The sequence below is a fragment of the Poecilia reticulata genome, chromosome 4 (genome assembly GCF_904066995.2).
Source record: "Poecilia reticulata chromosome 4, P_reticulata-male-v2, whole genome shotgun sequence".
Lineage (NCBI taxonomy): Eukaryota > Metazoa > Chordata > Actinopteri > Cyprinodontiformes > Poeciliidae > Poecilia > Poecilia reticulata.
The window spans coordinates 31,917,781-31,929,735 of NC_088833.1; the positions used below are offsets into that span (position 1 = coordinate 31,917,781).

Here is an 11,955-nt window from a genome sequence, read left to right on the forward strand (position 1 = left end):
TATGGTAGATTTAGGTTACTCCACCCCTATGTAAGCAGCTTTTGTTCTTTATTTGCAGGCCAGTTTTGTTTGTATTCAGTTAAGGTGTTTGGAGGGAGGACATAAATTATGCAAAGGTTGTTGGACAGAGGTTGCCATGCAGACAGAAGTTTTACTTCTCTGAAATCCTGTTCAAAATGGCGCAGCTGCAGGCACTGCTCCAGCTTCAGATGATGCTTACACCAGAACTGCTCGAAAGCATTCTCTGTCTCATCGAGCTGGGCCAGGAGTCTACAACAGAAAGGATCTACTTCACCAAGTATATTGGGAACGTGGCCATTTTCCGAATATAGATTAAGGTTAGCAACACGACATAAAAAGTGTCAGTTACCTTTCCACGGTTGTCTGGTTCTCCATCTCGTCAGGCTTGAGTTTGTGGGTCTCCGACTTAGCTGTCTGGTCCTTGATGCAGGTAAACAAGGTGCTGCCTTGTCTTAAAGCTAGCTTCATCTCCTCCTGTTTTAGCGGTATGAAAGCATTTAAATAGTAAACAAGGTAACTTGTAAAACATTTGTACACCTACACATTCTTGCTGCTTTCCTTTTCAGGTAGGACATTTTATGGCATTGGTTAAGAGAACTTTAGTTTTAATTAAATATTTATCTTCTCATGCATTATTTAGCCTGTTCTAAACGTGCTGCCTAACCTTTAGGTTATTGTATTTGCCAGTGTGTGCTGCGAGTAGGTCTTTGGTGCTCTGGACATCATTGGGAAGCTCCGTCTCTGCCAGCTCCGACCCAAACCTCTGTAGCATCTGCGCTGTAGTTTTCACTGTCAAGGCAAAGTTTTCTATGGCCTAAAGAAAAACCCAGACATGTGACTCTGACACACTCTGAGACATAACTAATCATTGAACTTGCTGACCCTAACCCTAGCAAAAGACATTTAATTTCTTTATAACCATAGAGTTATCACAATATTAGCTTTAGCGCAAGATAAAAAATACACACTTAAACTGAGCATCAAAATATTACACAGTTTATAGCTTGCTCTACCACCACCCCACGAGAAACAACTAGAACTTTCTAAAATAGAAAGTTGGTCTTAAAGTGTATTGGATCATGTCTTGTCTACAGATGTTTTGCCACATAGCAACATGTTATTGTACTACATGAATGAAGTTTTTAGCATAGGTATTCCAAGATCTCGCTTCAGTACTGATGATTAGGAATCACCATAAAATCATGCCATTACTACATGGATGCAAAGATGTGAAATCAGGTGGTGAAGAATGTAAGGGCCCATATTCTAAAAGAATTCTAAAACGAAAAGTAGCTCCTAGAGACATGTTTTTTTTTTGTTTTTTTTTAAGAATTTTACCTTGGTGAGAGAAGTTATTCACAAAGTACTTCAGGCTTTAAGGGAGCCCCAAATGTGATAAAATTCTAATCCATCCCCACCAAATCAGTGAGATGCTTCCCTAATAACAAACTCGATCACCAGTGACCTAAAGGAACTGAAATGACCAAAAAAGGTCTTTTGGCGGACGAGACAAGGAGTTTTTGAGGACTTGCAGCTCAAAGCCAAGATTAGAAACAACATGGAGAAATACAGGAATTATTTGGAGAATAAAGTACAAAGGAACAATATCAAAGATTTGTGGTCAGGGATGAAAATCACCAGTTTAAAGCAAAGTGAGGATCAGATAAATAGACATTTATACTATTGAAAATTTCAAGTACTTGTCTGTATATATTTTTTTATAAATATTTGCACTATGTTTTGCACCATATGGTTGTCTGTGTGTGTTTACAAAATACCACTTCCCTCCATCAGTTAAACATGGAATCTAATCAAACCTCATCATTAAACCATAAGTAATCTTCTAAATAAATATCCATGTATGTAATATATGTGACATATTTGTGCTATGAATATTGAGGATTGTTTGAAAAGGGTTCCCCATAGTTGAAAGAACTAAACACACCATGACATTGTGCTCACCAAGCCTGGGTTTTAGCTAGTTACCTACTTATGAAGTAGAACTTAAAGTAAAAATATTAATGATTTTATGCTCAATATTTACTCACAGTTTGGTGGTGTATCCACTGGCTGTGAGAGTACTCAAGACTTCCTCCAAACTCCTGGGTCAGCTGACTTTTATCCACATACCCATGAAGATCTGACAGAGAGTTCAGCATAACAATCTGAAAGAAAAGTACTAAAATAATTTAAGTGTTCAGAACCACATCCTACATTATAGATGTTTTGCCACAAAAACACTTACCCTTTAAAAATATACATTTAGTTATGTCAGGGAATTAAAGACATGGCAATTTAATGTGCAGTACTCTAATCTAAAAAAGAAGCATTTGTTGTGAAGTCAAACAATGGCTAAAACAAAATATTTTACGTTCAGAAGGTCTGTGGTACTTTGGCTTAGCCTTGTTTCTATTGAAATACAGGTCAGTCATTGATTAGATATAATAAAAATCAGAAAATCAACAGTAAGTAAAAGTGAAAAGTGTGTCACATTTGGTGAAAAAAAGTTTTTTTTACAAAAATTATTTTAATTTAATTTTTTACCTACTGACAGAAGAAATACAAAGACTTCAGAAATCAAATAACTTCTCTCAAAAATGAGTGTTCAGTACAAATGTAGATGTTTTATGGATTGAAAACATATTGTTGTGTCTCTGTACCTTCATTTTGAAGTCATCCTTGTGGAGCTTTATTCCGATATCAGCTATTGTCCTCTGAAAGAATCTGGAAGGTCTCAGCACCAACACCAACTGGAGGTTTCCTGGAAATGCTGCCTGAAAACAACAAAGCACAGAGGTGTATCATTGAGCTGTTTATTCTCTACCTGCTTATTAAAGTTTTCTTCAGCTTCCTCCAAAGACAAGTTACAGCAAGATACAGATAAGGGCCCCGTCCCAATACTCACTTCTACCCTTGTTCCACTCTTGTGCCCTTCAAATGTGCAATCATGTTGAAGGGTTTGAGTGCGCAGTGCAGTGGTGCCCAAAGTACACCGGCCCTTGAGGACCGACTTTGGGCATCACTGGCGTAGTGTGTCCCAAATTCTCCACATCCGCCCTCTGCCCCACCCATTTTCAATCCTATTTCTGCCCTTATGCTGAGCCCGCATCCATGCGGACTTTGGCGAAGTGTATTACCCACAATTTATGTGACGTTTTGAGTTAGAAGGCAGAATTATAGCAGTTTTAGTTTTTTCCGTCTTTATGGAAAATTCTAAGAAAATAGTCTGCGACAAAGTGGCGACCTGTCCAGGGTCCGACCCTCCTGACCCCACTAAGGGACAAGGGTGTACAGAAAATGGATGGATGGAAAGAAAATAGTATGTCAAGGCAGGCACACATTACCCAGATAGTACAATATGAGTGAAATAACATTCAAACAATGTCAGAAATATTGAATCTACGTTGAAGCCTAGCATTGAAACGGAATTGAAAGTGGTCGGTGACTTACAGGTTGAATCAACATTAGGGTTTCAACCATAACTGACACTACATCAATGTTGATTGATTCAATATAAAAACCATCATTTAGGTGGATTTTATTTTGAATCAGTTAGGAATCAACATTGAATCAACCATCATTTGAACATGGATCTGCATGCATATTTGTGCTGATTTTACATTGAATCAATGTTGATTCAACCATAATTTGAACGTGGATATGCGTGCAGATTTGTGTTGATTTTACATTGAATCAGTTAGGAATCAACCGATTCAACCTTCATCTGAATGTGGATCTGCATGCAGATTTGGGTTGATTTCATATTGAATGAAAGCTAAGGAATCAATGTTGATCCATGTACATTTTTTGGTCTGATAGGTCTTCATCATAATATACCACTAAAAGTTTCTTCACGGGTGTTAAACACACAATTTTATTGGCAAATTATGGGTATCATGGGCATATGTTGTTCAAAATTATCATACATTAACACATTTCCAAAAATGTGTGTACATAAAGTTAAAATGACAACATGGCATTAATATAACATTTTATTTAAGAAAACAGGTATAGGTCTTTAAACATATTTGACTCCTTTTTGACTTGTCAGAACAACAGTCAATTGTCTATGGAAGAACAGCATCCAGGAGGTTAAGCCTTGTACTGTATGAACCAGGGAAACAGTACAAGTTGGGGTAACCCAAGTTTGACTCTGGTTGGAATCACTTTGTTTCCATGATGCCTCCCTCCCGTTCTGGTGCATAATGAAGCCACTTCGAGGGCTTCGAGGTATGTACCGAGTAAAAAGGGGCGTGTCAGTTGAAGCCCCTCTTTGAGGTTTGTGTTGTCTTTCTGAAAACCACGTGGCTTATAACAAACAATGCCTCGCATTACTTGGGACACGGGACTGCTTCATTTTGCGTGTCAGTTTTCAAAATAAAAGCGCAATGAGCTGTGCTTCTTCATGGGTTGTATGTAGTTTGGTCACACATCAGAGGAGAGTATTTGTCTTCAGCAGTGGCTGAAATAAAAGAAACATTGACCAACATATTTGATGTCTATTGATGATGGCACTCATCAAAATGTACTACAGTGGTCCCCAAACTACGGTCCGCGGGCCGGACCCGGCCCGCCTCCACATTTGGTCCGGGCCCCTGAACAATACCACAGAGCATTTAGATTAGCGGTTCTCAACGTGAGCGGTACCGCACCCCAGGGGGCGTTCAGAGGACGGTAGCGGGCGCTGGGATGCTTTTGGGGGGCGTTTAGTCGAAGGTAAACTTTACACCTTAAATGCACAACAATGCCAGTTTAGACTTTGAGCAACTTGGTAAAACTGTATTGTGTAACATTAAACCATGCTTGGCTGCAACTGTATCAATGGCAGCTCTTCTTCTATTCAGTGTTTGTTAGCTTCTGTTAGCTTCTTGTCGCAGCTCTGTTCTCCTGCTACTAGTAGCTAAAATCAAGATACCCTCACTGTGTATCCCTCTGAAAAATGAACCCATTTAAATAAAGAAATCCCTCCATAGGTAATACCACGATAGAAAGCGTTCATTTTATAGTGTTAACACCGGTGCTGTAAGTGGTCCGGTATGAAACGGGGTGAGAGAACAACACAGCACTTTTAAATTTCAATAATCAGAATGCAGAAATTGTTTCCGTTGTTTTAAAAGGTTTATGCCAGTCTGCCTTTTCCCCATCAATACACTTCCCGACCACCCTGCACCTTATGGGCTTAAAAAAAAAGATGAGCACATTGCGCAAAACTCTGAAACAGGAGAAGAAGGACATAAAACGGAGCGACGATCTAGATGTGAATTATGGCATAAAAACAGAGAATCCGACGCTGACCAGTGAAAAAATCAACACACATGATGTGAAACACATCATGACGATTAGGCGGCGCAGCAGGTGATGAGTGAAGATTATTCGTCTTATTTTATTCGTCTTATAATGGATAAATGATCAAATAAATCTAGCAACAGGAAAGAAACTAAAGTGGACATAGCAATAAACCAAGAGAGGATAATACTAATCAAAGGAAACTAGATGGAAATGAATGAAGAACAAAATGAAAGAATAAACTAAGAAACTAAAGTAAATACAGAGGAATAAACTGGTATGGCAAGACCTTTCGAGCAATAATTAATACAGAGGATTGTATGGCAAGAATAAACAGACACTATTTCCAGATAAAAGGTAAAATAATATTGTTGAAATGCCATGGGTTTGTTGAGACCACATCTAGTACTGAGAATAAATATATCTTACAGACCATAACAGTAAAGAACTGATCACTTACTTATGTTTTTTATTAGATTTGATATATTTATTTCTTCAATATTATTTTTCATGTCAGTGTTAATGCCATGAGGCTGACGACTCCATGACACTTTGAATTTGACTCATTAGGATTTGATTAAGAACCAGATTTGTTCTTTGTAATTCTGTCCAGTAAAACTATTAATCTATAAATCAATAGACAGATCTATTTAAAGATATAATCCATGTTTCTGTCTCATATTTGTATGGCATTAAAAGGACCTGTAACTTTTGTTTTTCCACTGAAAGCTCTGGTTGGCACAATAAATGCCATGTGGGTGAAGTTTTATGGATGATACTTTGATGTCCCATTCTCCAGGACACAGAGCTGCACCACAGAAACCGACAAACACTGAAGAGATGAAGAGTTATGATTAATGTAGTTACAGTTCTATCCATGTTTTAATGTTGCAGAGCTCAGTCGTTTTGCAAATAGTTCAAAGTTTAAACTGGCATTGCTGTACATCTTTTATCTGGTCATTTTGTGTAAATTTATTTACCATTTTTGAAGTAAACTAAATGATTTGAGTAAGACTGACTTAAATCTGTTATCTTAAATATACTTAATTTAATTTATTTTTAACAAATTTATTGAGTTGGATGATTATAATATATTGAATTGGTTAAACTTAATAAATTAAGTTGGATAAATTTAATAAATTCAGTTGGATAAACTTAATTGAATTGCTTGTTACCTACAGAAGCAATTCAATTAAGTTGGTTCAACTATTTTTTTTGAGTGTGTTTTATAGTTGATCCACTGTCAGTTGTTGAACTCAACCATACATGCAACCTTCGTAATAATAATTCAACATTGAATTAACATCTTTTGCCAACAAGCCAACAGCAAAGCAGCTGTGTGGTTGGGCCACCCCACTCATGTAAATGGTGGGGGTGTACCACTCCACTCCTTGTAGTAAGTTGTAGATGTTTTGTGTCAATATATTCCACGCAAACAGTCAGTGAGAATTGCTATGAACAAGTAAGAAAATGTACAGAAAGGAATCAGCACCGACTATCCTCTACAGTGCTTAATTTAAAACATGATAAACCCCGCTCAGTAATAAAATGCTCTGACCCAGAGCTCAGATGAGGATGAGAGGAGGGGAAGGGGTGTGGCAAAACAGCTGACATTGATGAGATGTTGATCAGATAAATGCATTTCAGTCATTAGATTTCAATAACAAAACAACATTGATTCAATGACACAGTTTCAACGTTAGTTACTTGGCTAGAGGTGGATGGTTGTTTGATGGTTGATCCACCGTCATTTGTCGACTTCAACCAAAAATCAACCATTAATCAGACCTCGGCATTTCAGTAAACAAATTTCAACCACAAAACAACACTGATTCAATGACGCAGTTTCAACGGTTTGATTGGATGGTTGTTTGATGGTTGATCCACCGTCATCCATCGACTTCAACCAAAAATCAACGATTCTAACTATTTTTCAATGTTGATTTAACATCGTGTGCTATCTGGGGGGTTATTTTCGGAAGGCAACCCCTAAGAAAAACAAGGGTTCGCTGTAAATGTAGTGTTTACTTAATTTTTTTCTACAGCAGAAGTTTTGTCAAAAAAGTGTAACAGGCTTAATTTCAAAAGGTTGTAAAAACTTTTTTTAAATAAAAATGTGTGGGGGAAAAAACAGTCCATGCATCCTCATTCCAAACACATTCACTTAAATTTTCACTTTATGGTACATGTTCACATTCTTTATTGACTGTATATCAAATATATTTTAAATGTAACTGAAGATATGACATAATACTACATATAATATTCAATAAAATACAAAGACTTAAATATTATTGTACAGACGTGATCAAATCACTACGTTGCCTATAGGAATTTTTAATGTCCAGCACTGACGTATTGAGTGACACAGTATCGACACAGTATCAATACAGTGTTGCTATGAGTCGAAACACCTCATGACGCCTCATTTACCAATCACTACTATAGGCACAAAACAATGCAGTTGTTTTTCAATAAACACATTTAAGATAAAAGTAATATTACCAAATTTACCACAAAAGTGCTCAGAGTAGAATTTAATTCAGAACCAGGTTGCAAACAAGGCAGCAGCAAAGTGGCTGTTTGGTTGGGACAAACCACTAGTAATGGGGAAGACCATTCCACTGCTTTTAGTGTCTCGTAGATGTTTTTGTGTCAACACACATTATGCACTGTCAGAAATAATATTTATAGACAAGTAAGAAATTGTACAGAAAGGAGTCACAACTCCCTGTTCTCAACATGTAGTGCTAAATTTGAAACATGATTAACCCCCACTCCGTAATAAAATGTTCCAGCCCCAATTGCTCAAGGAGGGCAACGGGAAGGCAGGGTGGATGGGGTGAGAAGTCGTGAAGGTTTGGGAGGAGTGGGGGTAGATGAGGTTGTAGTGGCATCTACCCCCCAGGATGGGTGGAACAAACAGCATACTTGGATTCAAAATTGATTAGCAGTTTTTCCCAACACTGGTCCTCAAACTGACCTGCGTCAGTTTATCAGGGTTTTGTTGATTAACAGCAAAACCCTGTTAATCAGCCATCAATTAAAATCATGTGTGCAAGGTACAACTTGCAAACTTGCGAGGCAGTGTGCCTTTAGTAGTATGAATAACACTGGATTATGCATTTGCATTTCAATCAATAGAATTCTACCAGAAAACAACATAAATTCAACATTAGTTCATTGGCTAGAATTGGATAATTGTTTGATGGTTTATCCACCATCAGTCGCCAACCTTAACCATAAATTCAACCTTTGTGACCATAATTCAACATTGAAGTAACGTCTTTTGCAAACAAGTCAACAGCAAAGTGGCTGTATGGTTGGGACATCCCATTCATATAAATAGTGGGGCTGGACTGTTTCACTTCTTGTAAATTCATAGTTGTAGATGTTTTTGTGTCAATATATCACAGACAAACAGTCAGCAATAATTTTTAAGGACAAGTAAGGAAATGTACAGAAAGGAATCACCACCCACTATACTCAACAGTGCTTAATTTGAAACGTGATTATCCCCGCTCAATAATAAAAAGTTCTGACACAGAGCTCCGATGAGGAGGGGAACGGGAACGACAAAACAGCATACATTGGATTCAACATAGATCAGATGTTGATCAGATATAAGCATTTCTTTCATTAGATTTCAACCACAAAACAACATTGATTCAATTACACATTTTCAACATTGTTTACTTGGCTAGAATTGGATGATTGTTTGATGATTGATCCACCGTCAGTTGTCGACCTCAACCAACCAAAACTCAACCGTTCTGACTATAATTCAACGTTGAATAGTAATAAAAAAAGTTTGATATGCTATGATCAAAAAAAGTTCCATATGATAAACTGAGCAGAAAAAAGAATAAAGAATAGTCACAAACTTGCTTTACTTTAACTGTGAGAAAAGCAAAACAAAATACTACAAATTCAACACGAATTTAAAATCCCAAATTACGCTATCAACATATTGGTATAAAGATTGGGCTCTTATGATGTTGCAACATTTAAGCACTCTCTTAAATAAAATTATTTCACCTTAAAAATGGGGGTGATTTTTAGAAAGGGGTATTTGTGAATAAAAACTAAGCCAGAGGATTAAATCATTAATATCATAACTTAACTTCTTATCCAATGTTAGAAAACCAAATTTTATTATACTAAAACTTTAAAAATTGGGTAGATTTCTTGTACAATATCTACTTTTGAAAATCTTTTTCAAAATATTCATGAAGATGTAACTGTAAAAAGGTCCATTGTCTCAAAATCTCAGTCACACAACGCACAGGAATTGATTTTTTTTTTTATTTCTTTTCCAGAAAGTCTTTGCAAAGAAAACTTCATACATAGTTATGAATTTAATATCTTAATTTTTTGTGGGAATGGAAAACAGAGATATTTGGTTCTTATTTTCTTTAAAGATAGCATTTATGATTTTTAAACAAATGTTTTCTTTTCAGACTAGAGGGGAAAAAAATTATATTCATTGTTCAGCCATAACAAAACACATTTGAGCAGTCAAATATCTCCAACAATAACTTAGGAAAGCAAAACTACCTTTGCTGTACATATAAAATAGATATTTTTGCTGTTGCTGTTGTTGTAGTTGTACTTTTTAGCAGCACAAATACCTAAACAATGACTGGTTCCGTCATTTTGGATGACGAAGTTTCAACACAGGCGTTCTGTCCCAACTCTCAAATTTTTACTCGTACCTGTGCACATTGACTGAATCCACACTTCATAGAGGGGCGACGGGTGCAGCTCTACGCCCCAGTATTGGGACCTATCCTAGATCTGGCTCGGCTCTCTGCTGTTCCATTTCACATTTCATCTGTCTGTTCCGATAACCATCTTGTTTTAGTTGTTTCTTGTATCAGTTCTAATGATGTCTATATCCTTTAACAGTTTGTGTTTACACCTCATTTCCTGCTCATGAAAGCTCAATGGAGTCTGGTTCATGTCTATCAAGTCCACATTGTTCCCCAGTTTTGATTAATAGAAAATGTGGGCCCAGAAGTGTGACTACTGCTGTTTGGAAGCGTGTTTTCTTATGAGGTGGCGTTTGGAGGAGAACTCACAGCAATCCGGGATAGAGAGGCCTTCACCGAACTCCATTTATCCTTACGCCGATCGATGATGATGATAAAGCCGATACTGGCAGCATCCAAGCTGGAAAGAAGTGATACAAGAGGTTTAGAATGGAATGTCTGTTATGTTCCCAAAGTCTGGAAAACATTGCCAAGAACTCTGAAAGAAAATCTTAAAAGGGACACATATCTTCCACCACAGGGATGAATTTCACTTAAAATATTTTATTTCAAATGTAGTTCTCATTACAGAAAGGAGGAAGGTTGTAGCTCTGTCAATCAAGCTTGTGTATATGCTGCTTATGGAGCTTATTGATGGGAATTTTGTCTCTTTTCAGCAAGCCAGCTCCTGTGGCTCAGCTACCAAAGAAAAGCCAGCTCTTCCGGCTCCCTAATGGCTCTTAGTTTACCATCATCTGCAGGCAAATAGGAATGTTTTGCATGATAAGTCTTTTTGGATTTACTGTTCCCAATATGAGAAGCTTTATACTTATTTAATTTTATGTATTTGTTCTGATATGAAAGCGTGCATTCTTACGTTTGTATATTTTTATTTCAAAGTTTTAATTAAAAACAAATGAACTGGTTGCCACTGCAACCAAATCTATCAAACGGACAAATAATAATTATATATTATTATATAATATCTTTATTGTCACCCAGATGCTGCTTCTGTTACAGGTGTCAGTTATATTTATGAGTTTGTGAGATGCATTCTCAAAAAGCACTTTGAATTGCCTTGTTGCTGAAAATGTGCTATATAAATAAAATGACCTTACTTTACCTTACCTCTGTCTGTTGACTGAAGAGATGGACTAAACTTGGGTGTACTGTCTGTTTCCCTTTCTGTTTTCACATAATGGTACAATCCCATATCCTCACATGGGATCGGCCATAAAGCTGCCATGCTAATGAAAACAAAGTTCTGTTGTAGAGCACTTCCACTGGGAGTGAGAACTGAGCAGCAAAAGAGGGACAATGTGGGGAGACGGCTCCTTCCTCTCAATTTTTCTTTCTCTCTACACCTGTCTTGTGGTGTGACGCTCAGACACTGATGTGTTTGTAGCCCTTATAATGAAGAATGACTCTCTGTGAGGAGACTGCTCAAGTCATTGACTTCTAAGAGCCAAAAGGTGCTTGACCGACCCATCACTGGAGCTGTGCTAATGGCGGAGAAACCATCATTCCAGGAAAACTGTTCATCTGTCGTCAAAGGTGGCTATGCCAGTTAGCCTGAGCATTCATGCTAGCCTCCAGTGTGGGGAAAGAACTGTAGCATAACAGAGAGCAAGGGGGAGAGTGTTAGTAGTACACACACGAGCTTGATTGACAGTGCTTAGACCCTCCTCCTGATTGTGAGTGATTGTTTCTGACTGAGCTGTGTATTTCTGCAGATGGTAGTAGGACCACTGGGATAAGGCAAAGGAGCTCAATTTGTTCACAGATTATTTATTTTATGTTATACTGTTACCACCCAGTGACAATTTAATAAATCAGTAAAAACATTTTCTTTTAAGTTACATACTGTAGCTTTAAAGAGTAAAAACCTCTCCTTGAC

The 11,955-nt window shown here is 37.3% G+C and overlaps 1 protein-coding gene across 9 annotated transcripts in view; it reads right to left on the minus strand.

Moving 5' to 3' along the window:
* The window catches only part of mcf2l2 (MCF.2 cell line derived transforming sequence-like 2), a 193,112-nt gene that overhangs the window by 141,184 nt on the left and 39,973 nt on the right, over positions 1–11,955 (minus strand). For all 9 annotated transcript variants that reach the window (XM_081606659.1, XM_081606662.1, XM_081606660.1 and 6 more), the window contains exons 4-9: positions 10,389–10,479; positions 2,682–2,795; positions 2,070–2,186; positions 686–835; positions 371–495; positions 156–270 (exon numbers count right to left, since the gene is read on the minus strand). In XM_081606659.1, coding sequence (XP_081462785.1) covers positions 156–270; positions 371–495; positions 686–835; positions 2,070–2,186; positions 2,682–2,795; positions 10,389–10,479 — 712 coding nt within the window. The remainder of the gene's footprint in view (positions 1–155; positions 271–370; positions 496–685; positions 836–2,069; positions 2,187–2,681; positions 2,796–10,388; positions 10,480–11,955) is intronic.